The sequence below is a fragment of the Lepidochelys kempii genome, chromosome 3 (genome assembly GCF_965140285.1).
Source record: "Lepidochelys kempii isolate rLepKem1 chromosome 3, rLepKem1.hap1, whole genome shotgun sequence".
Taxonomy (NCBI): Eukaryota; Metazoa; Chordata; order Testudines; family Cheloniidae; genus Lepidochelys; species Lepidochelys kempii.
The window spans coordinates 137,054,725-137,078,042 of record NC_136382.1 but is presented as its reverse complement, the minus strand read 5'-3'; the positions used below and the strand labels follow the sequence as shown (position 1 = coordinate 137,078,042).

Below are 23,318 nucleotides of genomic sequence, written 5' to 3'. Positions count from 1 at the left end.
CTACCTTGGTGGGTCTTGCGCTTATTGGCGGATTTGCTCGCCTTGGAGCTTCACGGCAGCCCTCAGCTTGGCCGTTTTTCTGAACCCACAGTCCAGGTCGACTCCTCCTATGTCTGATCAGGAGTTGGGAGAATTTGGGGGGAACCCGGGCCCGCCCTCTACTCCGGGTTCCAGCCCAGGGCCCTGTGGAATGGAGCTGTCTATAGTGCCTCCTGGAACAGCTGTGCGACAGCTACAACTCCCTGGGCTACTTCCCCATGGCCTCCTCCCAACACCTTCTTTATCCTCATCATGGGACCTTCCTCCTGGTGTCTGATAATGTTTGTACACCTCAGTCCTCCAACAGTCCGCGTGCTCTCACTCAGCTCCTAGTGCCTCTTGCTTCCAGCTCCTCACACGCACACCACAAACTGAAGTGAGTTCCTTTTTAAAACCCAGGTGCCCTGATTAGCCTGCCTTAATTGATTCTAGCAGCTTGTTGATTGGCTGCAGGTGTTCTAATCAGCCTGTCTTAATTGTCTCCAGAAGGTTCCTGATTGTTCTGGAACCTTCCCTGTTACCTTACTCAGGGAAAAGGGACCTACTTAGCCTGGGGCTAATATATCTGCCCTCTAGTACTCTCCTATAGCCATCTGGCCCGACCCTGTCACAGAAGTTAGATAACTTTGCCTCATGGCAGCACTGGCTCAGATTTTCAAACATGAGAGTTAAAAAAAAAGACAGCCATTTATGTGATTTGGTCTAAAATACCAACAGTCTTCATAATGACACATCTTCTGAAAATATTTATATGTATGTACTGGAGAGTCAATGGACCCCTTTGAAAAATGCCTCCTGTTTATCCTTAAGAATATCTTTTAGGGCAGTGTACTTAGAATTATGCACACAACTCCTATGAACAACAGAATGTAAACATATTCCTTCATTTCTCTCTGATACAAAATAATGTTTTCCTAATTACAACAGTTCAAACAGCGCTGTACATAAAAATGGCCACACTGGGTCAGACCAATAATCAATCTAGCCCAGTATCTTCTGACAGTGGACAGTGCCAGATACTTCAGAGGGAATGAACAGAACAAGGCAATTATTGAGTGAGCCATCCAGTCGCAGCTTCTAGCAGTCAGAGGACACCCAGAACATGAGGTTGCATCCCTGATCATCTTAGCTAATAACCACTGATGGACCTATCCTCTATGAACTTACCTAATTGTTTTTTAGCACAGTTATTCTTTCGGCAACATGCTCCACAGGTTAACTCTGCATTATGTGAAGAAGTACTTCCTTATGTTTGTTTTAAACCTGCTATTATTTTCATTAGGTGACCCTTAGTTCTTGTATTATGTGAAAGAATTAACATTTCCCTATTCACTTTCTCCACACCAGTCATTATTTTATAGACCTCAGTCATATCCCCCCCTCGTCATCTCTTTTTGAAGCTGAACAATCCCAGCCTTTTTAATCTGTCCTCATATGAAAGCTGCTTCATGCCACTCATCATCTTTGTTGCCCTTCTCTGTACTTTTCCAATTCTAATATAGCTATTTTGAGATAAGTATTCAAAGTGTGGGCGTACCATGGATGTATATAGTGGCATTATGATATTTTCTGTCTGATTATCTATCCCTTTCCTAACATTCCTAACATTTTTACCTTTTTTGATTGTTACTGCACACTGAGAAGATGTTTTGAGAGAACTATCCACCGTGACTTCAAGATATCTTTCTTGAGTGGTAACAGCACATGAAGACCCTATCATTTTGTATGTGTAGCTGTGACTATGTTTTCCAGTGTGCCTTACTTTGCATTACATTATCATCATAAATAGCATCATAATTGACCCTAAGCAAAGTGAAAAATTTCAAAAATTACATAAATTTTTCAATCTCAATTTAAAAAAAATGTTTAATACCAAATTATGTGGGAACTACTCTATTGGGAGATCTAACAAACTGGACATTTTCAGCTTGTTAATTCAGTCTCTTTGAGATGTATTTTTTGTTTACACAAAGGTTTTTTTTCCTTTTTTTAAAACCACAAGCATTTTTTCACCCTGGCACAATTTGGAAGCGTGGTAACAGATTTTGCTTAGATTTTTATGTTTGGGCTATGGCCAAAAAGGGAACATTACAACTGAAAAGGAGAGTTTTCATGAAGTTTTGAGCATGTGAAATAAGACGTTAATAGACATGTGAACTTTACCTTCAAGTGAGTGCTATAATAAAGACACATGGGGGAAGCTCAAGAACATCTCAAGCAGATTTTGACACTTGCATTTTAAATACACCATTCCGGTAAAAAGACAGAGACACACACAATATCAGAACATAGTCTTTAATAAAATGGCTTGAAGCCTGTCACAGTACTCACCTGACTTGTCTGAGATATGCGACGTGTCCGATTATAAAGGGCCATACTATCTCCTTCCCTTGTCCTTTCAATCCGCCATCCCCAAGCTAGCATGGTTTTCAAAGATTCTTTGATTGGCCACCGATAAATTTCTTTTTCCTAGGGTAAGTACACATGGGAGTGACTGACTATCTTGATGATTGTATAACTGAATGGAATAAAATCTAATGCACTATTACTAGCCCTCTGCCCTGTTGTGTAGCACTGCAAATTTACATCCATTGAGACAAATTGCAAACAGCCTGCTGTGGGATAGAAACAGCAAAGAAGCAGTCTGTGCATGGATAAGAAGGCCAATTAAGAGAAACAGTAAGGGCAACTATTTATTCCTGAACCACTTATGCAAACCAAATCATATGGACATGTGATACATGCACTTTTTCAGTATCACGGATGAGTAAGGCTACGTTTTAGTCACTGGTATTTTTAGTAACAGTCACGGACAGGTCACGGGCAGTAAACAAAAATTCACGGCCCATGACCTGTCCATGACTTTTACTATATACCCCTGACTAAAACTTGCGGAGGGCTGCCTGGGGGCATCATGGGTGCTGGGTGAGGGTGGCCTGGGTGTTCGGGGACCTCCGCTGGTGCTGGAGGAGGGGGTTAGTGGGGCCGACAACCTGGCTACGTGCTCTCCCCACCCGCACCCCCCGCACCAGCAGAGTTTGGGTGTGGGTGTGGGAGTGGGAGTGGGCAGGGGGTTGGGGACAGGGTGAGGTTTGCTATCACATTGTAAAAACAAAGTGGAGACAAGACACTTTAGTTTTAACACAAGATAAACTCAGTGAGGTCAACCATGATTGGGGGCTACAGTGCTGACCTCACCTAGCTACCTCGCAATAAAAACTACAAGTGTTTTGTCTCCATTTAGGATTGTACAGTGAGGTAACAACCACATTAGCTATCTTGCTGTGTAAAACAAAACAAAAAAACAAACAAAAACATCTTTGTGTCAGTGAAGACAAAGACAAAATGCCAAATTTCACAAACAGCCAGTTGCCTCTTACCAAAGATAGAGAAACAAATGTTTAGAAACATCTGTGTAATGAAGAATGAACAAATTCCTCACCTTTTCTGATAATAATTTATATTGTTTCATTAATGGCTGCACCTTGGAAGACTCAGAATATGTTTCACCATACATCCATCCATTTGCAAACTGAAAAAAGTGAAGGAAGAAAGGAAAAAGCAGTGAGAATATGAAGAAAGAATAATCAGAAATCTTATATTTATTTACTTATAAAAAAGAATTGGCATAATGCGTCTGTAAGACTATTTTCTTATTCAAGTCTAAATCTTTTGCTCCCTTCCCCACCACTCCCTCACAACCTAACCTCCTGCCCTCCCCCCCTGCGTGCACGCACACACACACAAACACAGTGGAATCAGTTAGGTCCAATGTCATTTTTACTTCTGAATGTCCAGACTTTTGTTATTTTATCACAACATTTATGTTATCTTAAAGTAAATACATTTGAATATACTTTCTTATTTACTATTCTGCCAGGGTGTCTCTATGAATAGGGACAACACTCTTTGAGGCAGACAGCAGATTTTAACACCAAGCCTGTGGTTTTTACAGAGATATAAAATGTCTTTTGAAAAAATAAAACTTAAAGTGTGAAGTAACAAAACTACTTAAAAATCTACCAATTACATTTTTCTCAAAACAAACACACACACACACACACACACACAAACAAAATGCTGGTATGTCCAAGTTCTGACCAGATGAGTGCAGCTATAGAACTCTTGAAAAAAGCAACTCAAGATAAAAATGATGATACAGTCTTAGCCAGACATCACTAATGTAATGCTACAACAACCCCAAAAACTTGAGTAAAAACTTAAGTAGAATCCTCAGAAAATATAGGTAGAGCGTTAATATTCTGAATGCACCTCAGAATATTAAGAAAATAATATAATGTTACCTTTTCCATTGACCATTTATCATGAGAATGTTCTGCATATTTGTTAATGAAATATTCTAGCTTTTCAGGAATTGTAATACTGAAAAAGAAAAAAAACAAATTTCAATACATTATATATGTTATAATTTGAAAGGGTTCTTTTAAAGAAAATTTCTGAAAAATTATAGAGCACTATATACTGCCAGTTAGAGTGTACTGTTGTGCTGCATTCCCCATACAGAAAAGGAGGACTTGTGGCACCTTAGAGACTAACAAAATTTATTTGAGCATAAGCTTTCGTGAGCTACAGCTCACTTCATCGGTTGCATCCAGTAGATATAGAAAAATGTTAGGACCATTATACAAGGCACTGATGAAACCTCATCTGGAATACTGTGTGCAATTCTGATATCCCATGTTTAAGAAAAATAAATTCAAACTGAAACAGGTGCAGAGAAGGGCTACTAGAATGATCCAAGGAATGGAAAACCTATCTTAAGAGAGGAAACTCAAAGAGTTTGGCCTGTTTAGCCTAACCAACAGAAGACTGGGGGGAAATATGATTGCTGTGTATAAATACATCAGACAGATAAATGCCAGGGAAGGAGAGAAGTTATTTAAGGTAAGTGCCAATGTTGATACAAGAACAAAGGGCAATAAACTGGCCAGCAACAAGTTTAGGCTTGAAATTAGATGAAGGTTTCTAACCAACAAAGGAGTGACATTCTGGAACAGCCTTCGAAGGGGAGCAGTGGGGCAATAAACCTAACTGGCTTTGAGACTGAGCTTGATAAGTTTATGGAGGGGATGGTATGATGAGACTGCCTAACAATGGTGTGTGGACCATCAGCGACTGCTAGTAGGAAATATCCTCAATGGCTGGAGATGGCACACTAGATGGGGAGGGCTCTGAGTTACTACAGGGAATTCTTTCCCAGGTGTCTGACTGGTAAGTCTTGTCAATGTGCGCAGGGTCCAACTAATTGCCATATTTGGAGTGAGAAAGAATTTTCCCCTAGGCCATGTTGGCAGAGACCCTGAGAGTTTTTCACCTTCCTCTGCAGCATGGGTCACTTACAGGTTTAAACTAGAGTAAATGTGGATTCTCTGTAACCTGAAGTCTTTACATCATGATTTGAGGACTTCAGTAACTCAGCCACAGGTTATGTCTCTATTACAGGAGTGGGTGCGGGAGATTCTGTGGCTTGAGATGTGCAAGAGGTCAGATTAGATGATCACAATAGTCCCTTCTGGCATTAAAATGTATGCGTGTAATGACGTACAAAATGTGCTGAAGTTTTCTGATATGGATTTAGATTATTAACATCAACTTATTTGTGTTTTAACATATATTTCAGTTCCTATTTTCCAGAAATACAGTGCATATTATATACATAATATAAATTCACTGTCAACCACTTCTTGTTAAAGCAATTATAAACCTGCAAATTTCATTATATAGTTGAAATACTGCAGTTTATAGCCACTCAAAAAGGTACAAATTTCAGATCCCATTGAACGCCTAAAAGCCATTCAATATGAAAAATAAAAAAATCAATATGCAAATAAACTAGCCATCTTTCAGGTGCGCAAGAGGGTACTGAAGTTGAGATTGATTTACCACTACAGAAAGAGCAGTAATACTTTTCTTTCAAACAAAAACAAATACTACAGTACAGTGGTCACCAACCGGTCGATCCCGATCTCGGGGCTGCCACTAAGACAGGCTCCCTGCCTGCCCTGCCCCCACACTGCTCCCGGAAGCAGCCAGTGCAGCCCTGTGGGCAGAGGGCAGGGCTCTTGCAGAGGGGGGCAGCATGCGGAGCCATGTGCCGCCCGCCCCCCCCGGGACCACAGAGGCACGTTGGCCCCTTCCAGGAGCGGGGGGGCCAGGGTAGGCAGGGAGCCTGCTTTAGAGATAAGTGCTACCCCAAACCCCAGCCCTGAGCCCCCTCCCGGAGCCAGCAACCCATACCCCCTCCTGCACCCCAAACCCACTCCTGCACCTCAACCCCAGCCCTGACCCCCCTCCCAGAGTCAGCACCCCCACCCCCTCCTGCATCCAAACACTCTGCCCCAGCCCTGACCCCCCCCTCCCAGAACCAGCACCCTGTACCCCCTCCTGCACCCCAACACTCTGCTCCAGCCCAGAGCTCCCTCCTGCACCCCAATCTCCGGCCCCAGGCTCAACCCAGAGTCCCCTCCCACACTGCGAATCCCTTCGCTCCAGGCCAGAGCCAGCACGCCCTCCCAAACCCTACCTGAGCCAAGTGAGTGAGTGACGGGGGGGTGGGGTGGGGAACAGAGTTAGTGGGGTGGGGCTTTAAGGAAGGGGCAGGACCTCAGGGAAGGGGCAGCGTAGATCCTGGGTTGCCCTTACATTCAAAAAGTGATCTTGGGTGTAAAAAGGTTGGAGACCACTGCTACAGAACATTTTCTAATGAACAATTTATCATATAAAGCAGTCTCCTACACCTGTGCTCCAGAAAAGGAAAATTGCTTACTGATAATTGTTTGTCATAGTACCCTCTTCTCCCATTCTATGACAGCGGATTAAGGGATAGACAATGTTATAGTGCCATCTACTGGGAAGCAAGGAGCGTCTGTCCTTTAATCCTTTGTCATAGGATCAGAGAAAAGAGAGATGTACAACAGTAATTATTCCAAGTAGTTAACAATTAGTGTAGTACTGTGCAAAAATTTATCGAGGTATGAAGTAGGAAGAAGCCACAAAAGATTCATCATGTGTGCTCAGCAGGGGGCTTGGGGGGGGTTTAGGGGGCGCAATACAGTACTCTGCATGAAGTCACAAATTGAACAAATTACAGCCTGCAGCCATATCACCTATAATCACTTCTAAACGGGGTCAGGCCTGGTTAGTACTTAGATGGGGGACTGGCAGGTAAACAGCTCATGACGGAGGTGATATTGGTAAGGCAGTACTTTCTCTTTGAACCAATACCTCACCAATGCCTTAGTATGGCGCTAAGGGGAAACTGTGATACTTCAGATGATGTCTTTTGAAAGAGGTTAAAAACCAGTCTTGACAAATTATTGTCCTTGAAAGTCCCATAACAACACTTTTTCACAGCCAGGAGTGTGGCCACCAGAGAGTTGGGCAAACTCTAATTATTTGGTTATTTATATTCTGTCTACCTAAAATTCACTCCAGCAATATCAACTGGATAAAGTAATCTTCATTTCATGTCCTAAATGGTTGTGTAGGACTGTTATGTAGTTAGACACTTAGCACATTACACTTCAGAGGTGATTGTACTTTAGTGGTGGGCAACATGATTCCTCTATTCAGGGCTAGATTGTGGCTTTTGCAGCCATCGTCACATTATGGGCGTGTGTGTGCATAAGCCCAGTGCACCAGTGGCAGCTCTTTGAGGTATTCTGCCTGTTGAGTGCTGAGATAGACAGAATGTCTATAAGGGCACTTGCGAAGCCATGCCTACAAGTAATCTTGTTGAAGAAGTAGCGTGGTGGTCTTATTTCTGTCAAATTTTTATCATCATTGTGTGTGCAGAAGTATGGGGCTATGGTCACATCCAGGATATTAAATCCATTTGGGCTTTGTGCACTTTGGGTGTATAAAATCGCTGGCTCTTGCACTCATAGGACACAAACAGTGGGATTCTGGCTGCCCATTGCAAAGATGTGGCAAGCTAAAGAGAGCGCTCCTTCTGGCCACTCCCCATCTTGGCACACCTGTGCAAAACAGCCAGAACGTGGGCTGTAGCTTGGAATCCTTCTGGATAAAAAGGCATTACATCAATGTACAATCACCACCACATTTTGCAGAGTAATATTGAAGTGGCAGTCACAGGAATTTAGCACTTGGCTCCTGTTAACTATTAATTACTTTTACAACTCCCAAAAGTGTGCTAGGTGCTTCTGAGAACGAATGGGTTCAGGTAGTTTAATTGCCATGCTGAAAATTTATCTCATTTGTGGTAAGGTGTCCAAGGAATATATAGTGAACCACTTGTGGCTTTCATGTTTTACAACCAAACAAGACCCCCATTCTATCTTAAGGATGGTAATTCAAGATGGGCATGCACTTATGTGTTTTCTTTACTACCATATTTCAATTACAGGCTTAAACTGTTCATGGTAAAAATGAGCTGCAACAGAAAAAGTTCATACTTTGAGGTATCAACAGGTTGTGGGTTAAAGTTCCCATCTGAATCCATTGAAGCCTGTTTTTCCATCATACTGACATAATTGGATTCCATGTAGTCTGGGGGTAAAGCTCCTGCAACTGCACTCAGGCAGGGCAAAGCCAGTTTGAACAGTTCCTGTTCATACTTCTGTGAAGAAACATGGGATAAAAAGACACAGTGGTGAATGGAGATTATTTCTGTTATTGCTGAAATTGACTCAACATTATAGCCATACATGAAGCCAAATTGTAATGGAACAACTTTTTTACTCAATGTGAAACAGACTCTCAGTTCTGAAAATAAAAAACTGACGTCTCAACTACACTGAAATACGACTGAATACTGAAGCTGGACTTAGGACCAAATCCTGCTTTCATTGAAGTCGAATGGAAAAACGATTATTCACTTTGGTGGGAGCCGGACTGGTCCCGCACAGGGTGCCAGAACAGAGTAAAGCAAAGGAATATCCAACACTTGTCCAAGAACCTGGATTTTCTATACCAAATGGCTTCCCATCATGGTGAAATCCTCATCAGGCTGGGGGAAAAAAACACTATATAATGTCCAAATGCATTATCTAAGTCTTGTTCAGCAAAGGTATAGATGATATTTCAAAGATAGTTGAGCTCATGTTTAAAATTTTTAAATGATCATGAAAAAACAGCTGTAATAAACATTTGCATGATTTAAATTTATTAAATTATCAATAGTTTTTCTTCCAAGGAGGAAACAAGTCCTGAAGAGATAATATGATGGTACTTATCACAAATTAAACTTAACTTCTAGATACATTTCATTAGCGCTACTATAGTGTATAATATAGGGCCTGATCCTACAAACTCATACTCGTATAAGTAGTCCTTATTACAGTGAGTGGGTGCATGGAACTAAAAGGTCCTACTGTGTAAGCAAGGATTAAGTATGCTTCCCTTCTTAGACTACAACAGCCAGAGGTTGTTAACCTTCAGGACACACTAAAAGGCCCATTTTTCCTCCTTACCTGTGATGAGATAGGTGATGGGGAGGACTGAATAGAGGTGGTGTAGGACTCTGGTGGGAATTTGGTGAAGAAGTGAATTAACATTTGTTATATTAATGCTGTTGCTGCATGAATTGATTTCACCTGTGGTAACAGATGGGTCTGTGTATCGGTGTGTTTTTAAAGATTGTCAAGGTAAGATCATTGGAAGGGCTCTCTTTTACTGTACAGTAATAAGAAGTCATATAAACAAAAAGACAAATAAAATGTAAGGGTATACAGGATTGGACCCCTACAGGATTGCATGGATACCATTTTATTTTTTAAAATGATTATATTTATCATGGAAGCAGCATATTCCTTGACAAATTGTTAAACTTAAGCATTTTGAGGATCTTATAAGTGTACACTATTATTAGCGATTTGATTAAATAGTATTAAAAACACATATAGCTTTAGCACATTCGATGTTTGCCGCATAATCTGTTGTGCATGTATTTTTCTTAATTGATGCAGAAGAATTTATAATGTAATTACATAATTTTGATGTAATTAATTCAGTTGAAATAAATACTTTGAATAGAAATGATCAGCGTATGTTGTGATCATGGAGAACTACATAAAAATTACCTTTTGAGACAGGGCATCAAAGATACCCCAGAACAACTTTCTGGATAAATGAAGTTCTTCTTCTGATGCAGCACCAAAGTTGCCCCACCCACTTGGCAGGCAATAATACTTCCAGCATCTTTCGTAATGATTTGTCAGCAACTAGAACACAAATATTTTGAAAGCATCCAAAATATATAACATAATTGATTGTGTTTATCTATCTTGACTTTCAAACACTATTCGATCCACACAATAATTACACACTAGAACAGTCTCTCAATTCATTCAAGAAGTTCATGTTCTAATATACTGTTTGCCTTTACAATCCAATAAGGAAAATTATTAATAATAATTACAATTTAAAAACAGTGGCTAAGCATTTTACAGTTTTCCAATTCTTAATATTCTGTAATTCTTTTAGATTTCAGATTAATGTTACTGCTTAACCTTAGATGGCACTTGTTGTAACATCTGTGGTCTAGTGCTTAAGCATAGGAAAGAAGGTGAGGTCCTCACCCTATTGAAGTCAATGGCAAAGTTCCAACAGACTTCAATAAAGCCAAGATATCACCCAGAGTGTTTGCATCCTGCATTTTATTCTGGACTCTACAATGACTGCTGCAGGAAGAAAACACAAGACATCAGGAATGTGATTTAACTAGGCAGCAAAATTATTAAGCAATACATCTTGGAACTATCCAGCAATAACTCATCCAGTGCAGGTCATCCTTCCTTCTGTAATCCGTACAATTTGGTAGAAGGCTTCTGTAAACCCCCAACCCCTCTCTTCTGCCTGATTCCAGCATCCCCTTGTATGAAGGATAAGTGGATAGGGAAGAAGGGGTTGTCTCCTTACTGTACCGGACATTAGGAGCCCCATCCCCATTCTCCACCTTCTTTAGGAGCTGCCTTCTCCTAATCTGCTTCAAATTCTAGTTTTTCAGGGAACCAGACTGTCTAGTGAACAAACATTTGCACTGGACACCTGCAAAATTGTGACAAAATGAATTTAAAAACCTAACCTCTTTCCACCAGCTCCCTCGCCTGCTGAGAGGAAACTGAAAAAAACCCTACATTGCCCACACCAATTTGGCACTAAGGGAAAAATTCCATCCCAACCCCAAAATACATCTAGTATGATGCTCACAGCAAGGCCCAAAAACCTGGTCCTCCTCTAATTCCAACTGGCAGAAATGGGCACAGAATGGTGCCCTGGAGAGGGGGAAGGGTTTATAAGCTCCCCCTTGGGTGCACAGTGGCTAATAAGTTTATGTTGCCCCCTTCTGACCCAAAACGTCCCCCCCTTCCTGTCCTCAAGTCCACAAAGAGACTGGGTTCCCATGAGGAGGGGAAGAAACAAGGGGGAAATCTTTAAAGGGGCCAAGGGATTTATTTTCCTCCCTGCTCGTCCTTCCCACCTCTGAGGCTGAGGAACAGTGAGCATTTTGTGATCTTTGTCCAATCCGTTCACCTCTCAGGCACTGAGTTTACCCACCTGTGAAACAGGTATAAATAATACTTACACCTCGTGTATCTCAAAGGCGCATTCTTAAACTTAATTGAGATAAAGTGCTCTAAGAATTTAGATGAAAGATGCTATAAAAAGGATAAATAATTTTAATCCTTCATGATTCACTTAAAAACTGAAAATTAAAGGCGCTCAAAGAAATAAACTCCTTGAAACATGACAATTTTTGCTTTTAACTTTAACATTGATTGTAAAAGTTGAAAACAGACTGCTGGAGATTATTTTATTTCTGCACATAATTTACTTTCTATACAATATTTCTCTCTCAGAAATCCTGGGGCAGTCTTAAATCTAAAGAAGTTATTTATGTTGAGAGCAGCATACCATTTATCATCCTGAAGGCATATTGATAGCATTGTTCTATGACAGAAGTTCTTAACCTTTTCAATACCATGACCCTATCTTACACCAGCAAAGAGTTTCAGGATCCCCCTTTCCATCTGGCTATAAATGAAAAGGAAGGGTGGTCAGAGTCCCTTGGACCTGTTTGCCCCACCCTGAGGATCATAACCCCCAGGCTGAGAACGTACGCTCTATGAAACTTTTGTGAAAGACAACAAAAGTGAATTCTTGATATTTTGAAATTGCTTTCACCAGGAGGCCAGCAGCTATAAAGTAAAATTTTTGTCAGCACTGCAAAAGTTGCTGAGTCAGACTCTTAAAAGCAATAACAGAACATCAGGGGGCTGCATTATAAAAGCATGATTCCATTGTGTCTGGAATACACCTTTTGGAAAGCTCTTGGTTCCTATTTTCATTCTATTTTAGTCTTCTGGGCTGGAATCTTGAGATTATTATAGCTTCAAAATAACGTCACTCATGATGTGTTAGGATATAGATATTCAGGCCTGTCTGTAAAGGCCTATACTCTAAGAATTTAGGTGTGTTCTTATCACTTAGCGAATTATAGAGGTATAAAAGAAAGAATCAAAATCACTGTCTGCCAGTGTAAGGTCCTTCTCTTACTGTGACAGTCTGAGGCCCTGTTCTTAGGCTAAGATCTTTGGCTAAGCAGCAGAGGCAGCCATAAGCTGAGAAGCGAACGGTCACATCCTCACATTCCAAACTAATCACGTTGAAATAAGGTGCTATTGGGCTGTTAGGAATACAATCCTGTCCTGATAATGCCTATCGCCTCCAGAGAAAGGGAAGTGCCTAGAAGATGTAAAAGGAAACTTAGTTTGATAGCATCCTGTCTGGCAAGAACTCACTTATCAATAGCTGGGATGTGAAATCCTCATTTCTTTGTTGTTCTGTCACCGTAGTCCCCATTTCCCTATTGTTTGTCTGTATAATCTCTGTCTGGTTCTGTGATTGTTTCTGTCTGCTGTATAATTAATTTTGCTGGGTGTAAACTAATTAAGGTGGTGGGATATAATTGGTTAAATAATCATGTTACAATATGTTAGGATTGGTTAGTTAAATTTCAGGAAAATGATTGGTTAAGGTAAAGCTAAGCAGAACTCAAGTTTTACTATATACTCTGTAGTTAATCAGGAAGTAAAGGGGGGGAAATGGGAACAGGGAATGGGAGTGGGAAAATTGGAATCATGTTTTGCTAAGGGGGGGACATGGGAACAGGGACACAGGGACACAGGTAAGGCTCTGTGGTCTCAGAGCTGGGAAGGGGGACACTAAGGAAGGAAACTGGAATCATGCTTGCTGGAAGTTGACCCTAATAAATATCGAATTGTTTGCACCTTTGGACTTCGGGTATTGTTGTTCTCTGTTCATGCGAGAAGGACCAGGGAAGTAAGCGGGTGAAGGAATAATCCCCTAACATGATGTATTGTCACTAAAGTGGAGGACTCTTTAGAATATCTAAAGAGCAGTTGTTGGCATGGAAGTTAAACAACAGATATACCGTTATCTCTTTACTGGAGAGTTCCAGGGAATAAAAGAAAAAAATATTAAGCTAGATTTTTTTGTTCATCTATTTCAACAATCCTGCAGAGAGAGAAAAAGTTCCATAGATAGATGACTCAAGTAAACAAACAAAATATTCTGAATTACAGCCAGTATACAAGGCACTGGACCTTCATCTTCTCATAAGTCAGAACAAGTCACGAGACACAAAACTTAAAATGTTCATAGTACATTATAATAGAGATACTAAATTCAAAGTTATAACTCCCTAAAATCTTCAGAAAGTCCTGTAGAGAACAGACGAAAGGAGGATTTTGACTCCAACCAAAAATGTAACTATATATCTGAAGTCCAGGTGTACTGCTCCCATGGATTTAAAAAGAGAACACAATGTTGTAACTATTTTCATAACTAAACAAAGACCAAGATATGTAATGGGAATCACCTAATTCTTCATCACACCTGTTGAATCATAGCTGTGACAGATCTGACAATTTCCTGCCATATCCTTATTGAATTAAGTTTAAATACCTATAGCGTCCATTGTATTAAATGAATGAATTAGTGGTATTGTGGGGCGAGACTGTATGTAACCTCTTGAGGAGGGAGATGTGACAGATGTGAGAACTGGGGGTTCAAAGGACCACATTAAACAATGTGCCAGACAAGAATGGACTTTTTGGAACAAAAAGCATTACGTGGTTTTCCTGGGGAATATTTAGGGGGAGGTGAATGGCAAATCCCTCAACTCCAGTTATGCAAAAACCCAGTCTTTTGGGGCTATGCCCTGTGTGCTGCTGATCTATTACTGAAGACCAAGATCAAAGGCCTGAGCTGTAAAAAGAAATGGCTGCTCTGCCCAACCCATGTGCAGGTTCTGAGACAGTCATGAACTTGTAACCACTGGGACAATCCAGCTATGGGTTTTGAAGGACTGACACCTACCAGAGCCCAAGCTTGGAGCTGGGGTGATCTCTGGTAAGCTTTTAGAATACATGTAGGTTTTTATATTGTTTTTAATACTTTTTCTCTGTAATGCTTTCACCTTAAGAATAAACCTGCTTGCTTATAACAAGCTGTGTGGTTCCTTGTAATTGAGGGCAATCACATTGTTCATAACCTCCGGAGAGAAAGCAAAACGCAGACACTGGCCTTCCATGCACTCTGGCTAGCTGAAGATACCACAGTGCAGGCAAGAAACTCTGCAGCCTGGAAAACCCCCAGTCAGGAGGGAGAGAGGCACAAGTCTCTACCCAAGAGAGGTGACAGATGAAATTAAGTATGACCTGCTTCTTATAAAAGGAGGGAGAAAAGGCAAAATAAAAGGAGAATAGCTGAATGCCTTGCCGAAAGCTGTGTTGGGAAATCATCAGAAGCGATTTTTCATAGTTCACTAAAAAGCGGTAGCATATACAGTGGTGAATGATTCAGCTCTTGGCACACTAAGGCTTTACTCTGAGGACTCTGTGTTGGGGATCTTGTCTAAGTAAGGATATAAGTGTATGCCTTCATGGAACAGAGCCGCAACCAGTATCAACAGGAGACGATAAAACCTTTGGAGCCCGAAGACAACCTGAATGGTAGGAAAAAGATCTGGATTCCTCAGACGTCCCAGAGTAGCCCACTATCAGGCCTCATCCTCAAAGGAAACCTGCACAACACTTCCAGAAAATGAGCCCGGGAGCTCAAAATTCATAACTTTGCTAGACACTAAAATTCACGGTCTTAAACAAGACACTCGATTTATGGCTTATTACAAAATTCTATAACCCACTAACCTCCCTTTTTGTCCTATGACTACAGGGGTGTTAACAGGCCACTTCACCTTGAATGGTCTCCCTTAGAGTATGTACTAGATACTTATGGTAAACTATCAGCTCAATCTTGTATTTAGTGGTGACACTCTGAGTTCCTTTCCCAGACCTGAAGAAGAGCTCTGTGTAAGTTCAAAAGCTAGTCTCTCTCGCCAACTGAAGTTGGTTCAATAAAAGATATTACCTCACTCAGCTTCGTCTCTCTAATATCCTTGGACCAACACAGCTACAACACTGCATACAAAGAAAATGAATCAGTTTTCTGGTAGGAGAGAGACTAACACAAGAACCCAAGCTGGAGATCCTGGGGAGACACCCAGAAATTTACATGACCTTTGTTCTATTTATGCCTTGGAATCATCTCTCTCTTACCCTCTCTCCATCTTGTTTCTTTTTTACAAGGTGTCATAAATATAAAGGGAAGGGTAACCACCTTTCTGTATACAATGCTATAAAATCCCTCCTGGCCAGAAACAAAATCCTTTCACCTGTAAAGGGTTAAGAAACTAAGGTAACCCCGCTGGCACCTGACCCAAAATGGCCAATGAGGAGACAAGATTCTTGCAAATCTGGTGCGGGGGGTACAAAAGGTTTGGTCTGTCTGTGTGATGCTTTTGCCAGGAACAGATCGGGAATGCAGCCTTACAACTCCTGTAAAGTTCGTAAGTAATCTAGCTCGAAAATGTGTTCGATTTTCTTTTGTTTAATGGCTTGTAAAATAAGCTGTGCTGGAGGGAACGTATATTTCTGTTTTTGAGTCTTTTTGTAATTTAAGGTTTTGCCTAGAGGGATTCTCTATGTTTTGAATCTGATTACCCTGTAAAGCATTTAACATCCTGATTTTACAGAGGTGATTCTTTTACATTTTCTTTAATTAAAATTCTTCTTTTAAGAATCTGATTGATTTTTCATTGTTCTTAAAATCCAAGGGTTTGGGTCTGTGTTCACCTGTACCAATTGGTGAGGATTATCATCCAGCCTTCCCCAGGAAAGGGGGTGTAGGGCTTGGGGGGATATTCTGGGGGAAGACGTCGCCACGTGGGCTCTTTCCTTGTTCTTTGTTTAACGCTTGATGGTGGCAGCATACTGTGAAAGGACAAGGCAAAGTTTGTACCTTGGGGAAGTTTTTAACCTAAGCTGGTAAGAATAAACTTAGGAGGTCTTTCATGCGGGTCCCCACATCTGAACCCTAGAGTTCAGAGTGGAGAAGGAACCTTGACACAAGGGCTTGAAGAAAGGACAGAATTGGAAGAGGAGTCAGAGATGAGGCATGAACTCTATGCTTCCGTGTGGACTGATCAGAAGTGAGCGTTAGAGGCTGTCACAAAGAATACTTTTTCTCCTTGCTTCCTGCTAGAGAGATAACATGATATTGTCTCATCTACAGGATGGAGGCAAGGCAACATACAAGAAATAGTACATTGTATAGAAGAAAATTAAAATATACTTTACGGTAAACCACACATACCTTCAGAGGCATCTTTGTTTGCTCGTTTAATAGAGGAACATCAAACACTAATCTCCTTAGCAAGTGTTGCATCATGGAAGGCCTCAATTGGCTGCAGGTAGACAGACAGTTTCAACAAAGCATACAAGTAGCTTTTATGCAATAAATAGACAACCCATTAAAGTAACCACACACTCCAAGGATCTGTGCCAATTGTCCTACTCCTTATGGATTTAGGAATATCTGAAAGTGATGTAATTGACACAGCAGATTAAAAATGCGTGGGAAGGAAATGAAGAGCAAACAATAACAGATGCATACTAAACAAAACTTCCAGAATATGCTACTTCCAGTGTGAACCATATAAAAAAAACTGTGAAAACACAAGCTCTAAAATAGAGAAGAGAAGGACAGGCGAACCAGAAAATGTAATATTCTGATACTGTATTTGATTATCACCGTGCATACTGTAACACATAAAAAAAGCACATAAGAATAATCTTTTGTATTGTATTCTTGCATTGAAGAAGCCATATAAACTAAGTTTTGACACTGTGGATGTACTATATTAGGGCCCAAAGAGTATTGGGCATCAGCTGGAAAGAGAACAAACAACAGGGATTTATCTATATGCCACTCTATATTAGGCAGAGAATATACATATAAAAAGTCTCTCAATAACAGCAAACCATGAACATATATGATATTGACATTATCAAGATTAAAATATTATTATTAACTACATTGAACTAAGGTTTAGGAAAAATGACCTTTGAGAAAAGGTTAAAAAAACCGAGCATGTTTAGTCTTGAGAAAAAGACAACCGAGGGGGGACCAGATAACAGCCTTCAAATATGTTAAGGGCTATTAGACAGTAGGATAAGTTGTAATTGGATTTATATGCATCAAGAGAGATTTACGTTACATATTAGAAAAATCTTTCCAACTATAAGGTTAGTTAAGTACCAGAATAGGTTACCAAGGAGTGTTGTGGAATCCCCATCACTGAAGGTTTTTAAAAACAGATCAGACAAACATCTGTCAGGGATTGTCTAAGTATAATTGGTCCCGCCACAGCACGGGGGATGGTCTAGATGATCTCTCATGGTCCCTTCCAACCCTATATGTCTATGATTCTATAATATATGGCATAAAGAATTCAGTACACTGCTTTTATTTGCCCTGAATTTCTTTCAGTGGGACTTAGGTTCCTGAATGCTTGCACATTTTGAAAATGAGACCTGGGCACTTTTGAAAATTTTGCACTTGGGCTGCTAGATTGAGAAGGGAGAACATAGGCAAACATTCCAAGATGGAAAGAAGGTGACACTAACACAACTGATAGGTTGGAGAGTGTGCTGATCATGAACTACTATGTAATTAAAGATCAGCTAGGATTTAAAATGTAACTGATAACTGAATAGCTTCAGCAAGCAATATAACCTTCTATAATAAATCACAACATGGTATTATCAGTTTGCAATGTTAAAAATGTTCTTAAAAATAATACTCTATTATGTTCATAATTCCCTATTTATATAGACTTTTGTCCCCAATACAGTGCATTCTTTTGGTTTTCTTACTGAGGTTAATTGAGAAGAGTCTGTTAATAGAACAATAACTGAAAAATCTACATGTAATTACCAACTGTGCAACATGAATATCGTCAAGTATATATTTATTTAATACATCTTTCCCAGACTTCAGCAAAATGGAAAAATACAGTCTCTAAAGGGTGACAGTGTATTCAATAAAATCCATAACCATGCTACTGATAAAAGGTGATATGTAGTTAGCTAATCTGCCTTCGTGCTCTCGTATACATCACATCTCAGTATAGCAACTCATCTTTCTATGGAGTCTGGTATATTCGCTTACCCACAAATAGAGAGTAAACATTCTTCAATGGAATCCCGCTGAGCTTTGGTAAGAGAGCAGCCCTTGGAGAGTCTGTACACAGTATGTAATAAGGAATCTATGAGGGAGGCATGGTGCTCTGTGCCAGCAAAAAGAGGAGCACATCTGGTCAACAAAGGCAAGACTGCAGTACAAAGGTATCGATTCAGAGCCAAGGCCATGTCTGTAGCACTCAGAGCAGCCTACGAAACAAATTAAACCCAAACAATGAGACTTGTTTGATAAATATTGTTACAAAGGAAAATAACTACATTTTTCAGCTTTTGCTTATATAGTAGATATAAAAGGAATTAATTTTCAAAGGCACAAAGGGAAAACTCTCCTCCCTACATGCCATGTATGATACAATTACACACTAATTTTTCAAATATACTATAATTATTTTGTGGAAAATGTCAAAGAAGAAGGTGAAAATTGGATAAGCAATGAGACTTAGTACACGGAGAGACAGACAATATACATCCTACAGCATGCACACTCCATTCTAACCTCCTATATTCAGTCACTTGTTACTTTCCAAACATGTCACTTGATATGTAGAGATTTTTCCAGATGAAAAAAAATGAAAAAAAAAATATTTAAAAAAATTCAATTATATATACTATTTTTTCCCTGAAAAAAACATGCTATAGAGAGTTGGCAAAAATGGGGATCTACAAAATGTTAATCATTATTCAACTTATAAACTGTATGATATACAGATACACAGATATTATATATATAGGTGGGCTCAAGCTGCAGAAATTATTTTGAACTGTCTAAAGTTCATGAACCATTTGACAAGGGGTTTAGGGTCAGCCATTAGGAAGACTAGAGTTGCTTACAAAATTCAGATGCATCTTTAGATTTTGAACACACCACATATTGAGGTACAATAGAAGGTTTTGTTTCAAGTCCATTCTCTCTCTTTTAAACACACAAGGCAGTGTGTTTAAAGTATCACCTCTGGGTATTCACATCTCTGGTAATGTTGAGCTTTGAAACCTTCTGGAAAATAAAGGCAATTGAGGCACTGAACAATCAAAGTTGAGGTTATGCATTTTCCAATTGCCTTGATTCCTTCTGCAAAACTCAAGCATCCTATGAAGTCAAAATTCCTGGAAAGGTTCACTTCTTGGAATTGATGTTCTTGGTGTTCATAATAAACCTGGGCCCTACAGCTCCAAACCATCCAATAGTGACTTGTCTGGCATTTAAGTCAAAAGCAGCTTGCCTTGTTTCTTCACAAAAATGCACTTGTTTATACTTCATTCACGTTTGCAAGTTCTTTTCCCATTACTCTGAGGACTAGAAACTTTTTTTTTTAATAAAAACTTAAACTCTACAAAATCTGATCATATCAAATATACATCCAGTGGACTATGTTTCTGATACCTCTGCTCTAGGGTGCGCTCTTCCTGTTGCCAGCACAATTGTATATGATCTGTTTTCTGTAACTATAGAATGATGATCTGTTTAAAAAACAAGTTTAAAGTTCCTGAAATGAGACTACTAACATATAGTACCTTCTCGTTCAAAGTATCTGCTTCGGATGTAGAGAGTTATAACTTACTGATTAATGACAAATATTTTCCCTTTTAGCCTTGCAGAACAAACACAGCCAAGAATAATATGGATTTTATTCCTTATCCTTCAAAAAAGGGCAAAAATTCTGTGCCACTGGTATTAATGCTCACTTCTCTTCAGACTTTTTTGCCACCTTCCATCTGGAATCTTGAAGCCCAAGTCTCAGCCCTCAGACTCCCTTTTTTCCTTCTGGTCATATAGGAAAAATTACAAGGGACAGACGTCTGAAAATAGGAGACGGGTGATTCCAAAGCAGAAATAGGACAAGGTCAAGAGAGTTCGAGAGGTAAGAGGCAGACCCAGATCACAGAATTCTGGAAAAGAAATCTTTTATTTCTGTTCCCTAGGGAGAGGCCCTTAGTTATATCCACAGGCACCTGATCTGATTTTAGATCCAGGACTCCGGCTCTGAAAGTTTCTTTGCTGGGAAAGACACTGGGCCTCTGCGGGCTGGGGCCCTGGGCTTGAGGTGTGAAGGCTCTATAAAACAAGCATAATTTCTGGAGAATATGCATCTTTGCTGTTTTTTAAAATGTTCTCAAAGGTCAGCAGCACCATGGGATGCATCTAGCAAGTGGGAATGGACAGAGGCCACCTTGAAAGAGAAGAATGTCATTTTGTGAAGTGCTTGACAAGCTGAGGGAACTGACAAATCAAAGAATTTAAATCTTTACCGTGTCTAAGGAAGCAGCGGCACGGAGATCTGGCAGAAAGCCAACTTCAAGGAGATGTAGAAGGAAATCCTGGTCCTCAATTCCATAGACTCTGTCAAGGAACAAAACCATGGCTGCCTTGTGATCTGGGCAAAACCCCGCTGACATGTCAGGTTCCACCACAGTACCATCTAAAAGGAAGCAATAAGGCTTCAATAAAAAGGATTATTCTGCATAGGTAAGGGTATTGAGTATCTGTTAATATCCGAACATTTTCCACATGTTTATGTTACACAAAGGCAACCAGTTCATAGCTTGACTGAATAAAATGCGTATGGCAACCTAAATCCAGGTAAACCTTATAGTATAAGTATGTGGTCTCATTCATACTCTGGGTGTCAAAGCAGTCACGCTACCTGACTCTCTTATGTAGCATAAGAAAAATACCCTGTAATATATAGTGTTCACTAAAAAGGTCCAATGAAAAGTGAGCGGCAAAATGATTCTGACTTGTATATCCCTGGAATGCAGCACTGGTGAGAATACCTGAAAGGCAGGTTCATTAACAAAGGAAATGAGAACAAGAGATTACAAGAAAAAAATCTCAAAAAGGACCATTTACTAGAAGATCTTAAAAGGTGATGGAAATTCAGAGCTATTTTTTGAGCTTTAGGAAGTTTATACATGAAAACTATCCTTTGATGACACAATCAAGATGCTGGTAGTAAAGGATCTGTATAGTTATGTTTGAAAACATAACAGAAATGCTAATCCTTTTGATATTTTCTTTCCAAATAATTCTTTTTATTCCTGTATTTTATAGAGTGCTGTTTAGTTATAACTTCTGTCTATAATATGTTCTTATTTGTAAGGTAAATTAGCATTGCTGTGTTTATAACACTGTATTAGAATCAGGATATTCTTGTGCTGTAAGTGCTGCACTGAACCAAGCTGCATCCATGCCTGCAAATGCAGTGATAATTCTACTAAATGCCAGCAACATGGGGCTGACCCTGCTCCTGCCATGAGCCCTATGTGGGCTGACTTGGAGTCCCATTGAATTTATTGGGTCTCTGGTGTGACTGGAACAACAGAGACTTGGTGGGGTAGCTCACATGACTGGAGCGCTGGATGGGTATAAACTGTTCAGGAAGGACAGGCCGGGGAGAAAAGGAGGAGGAGGAGTAACTGTATGTAAGAGAGCAGTATGATTGCTCAGAGCTCAAGTATGAAACTGGAGAAAAGCCTCTTGAGAGCCTTTGGGTTAAGTTTAGAGACAAGAGAAACAAGGGTGATGTCGTGGTGGGCATCTGCTATAGACCACCAGACCAGGAGGATGAGGTAGACGAAGCTTTCTTCAGACAACTAACAGCAGTTTCCAGATAACAGGCCCTGGTTCTCATGGGGGACTTCAATCAACCTGATATCTGCTGGGAGAGCAATACATTTTTGGAGAGTGCTGGAGGAAACAACTAGGGGACATGCTCCTCTTGACCTGCTGCTTACAAACAGGGAAGAATTGGTAGGGGAGGTGAAGTGTGTGGCTACCTGTGCAGCAGTGAGCATGAGATGGTTGAGTTCAGGATCCTGACAAAAGGAAGAAAGGAGAGCAGCAGAATACGGACCCTGGATTTTAGACAAGCAGGCTTTGACTCCCTCAGGGAACTGATGGGCAGGATCCCCTGGGAAGCTAATATGAGGGGGAAAGGAGTCCAGGAGAGCTGGCTATATTTTAAAGAAGCCTTATGGAGGGTCGCAGGAACAAACCATTCCAATGTGCAGAAAGAATAGCAAATATGGTAGGCGACCAGCTTGGCTTCACAGAGAAATCTTCGGTGAGCTTAAACACAAAAAGGAAGCTTACAAGAAGTGAAAACGTGGGCAGATGACTAGGGAGGAGTATAAAAATATTGGTTGAGCAGCAGGGGTGTAATCAGGAAGGTCAAAGGACAACTGGAATTGCAGTTAGCAAGGATGTGACGGGTAACAAGAAGGGTTTCTACAGGTATGTTAGCAACAAGGTGGTGGTCAGGTAAAGTGTGGGACCTTTGCTGAATGAGGGAGGCAACCTAGTGACAGATGATGTGGAAAAAGCTGAAATACTCAATGCTTTTTATTGCCACGGTCTTCACAGACAAGGTCAGCTCTCAGACTGCTGCATTGGGCAGCACAGTATGGGGAGGAGGTAAGCAGCCCTCACTGGTGAAAGAATAGGTTAAGGACTATTTAGTAAAGCTGGACATGCAGAAGTCCATGGGGCCAGATCTAATGCATCTGAGGGTGCTGAGGGAGTTGGCTGACGTGATTGCAAAGTCATTGGCCATTATCTCTGAAAACTCGTGGCAATCGGGGGAGGTCCTGGACAATTGGAAAAAGGCAAATATAGTGCCCATCTTTAAAAAAGGGAAGAAGGAGAATCCGGGGAACTGTAGACCAGTCACCCTC

The 23,318-nt window shown here is 40.4% G+C and overlaps 1 protein-coding gene across 1 annotated transcript in view; it reads right to left on the bottom strand.

Moving 5' to 3' along the window:
* The window catches only part of RYR2 (ryanodine receptor 2), a 719,385-nt gene that overhangs the window by 207,171 nt on the left and 488,896 nt on the right, over positions 1-23,318 (bottom strand). The window contains exons 48-55 of the mRNA XM_073338199.2: positions 20,895-21,064; positions 18,616-18,836; positions 16,759-16,849; positions 10,101-10,241; positions 8,475-8,638; positions 4,344-4,422; positions 3,482-3,571; positions 2,371-2,508 (exon numbers count right to left, since the gene is read on the bottom strand). Coding sequence (XP_073194300.1) covers positions 2,371-2,508; positions 3,482-3,571; positions 4,344-4,422; positions 8,475-8,638; positions 10,101-10,241; positions 16,759-16,849; positions 18,616-18,836; positions 20,895-21,064 — 1,094 coding nt within the window. The remainder of the gene's footprint in view (positions 1-2,370; positions 2,509-3,481; positions 3,572-4,343; positions 4,423-8,474; positions 8,639-10,100; positions 10,242-16,758; positions 16,850-18,615; positions 18,837-20,894; positions 21,065-23,318) is intronic.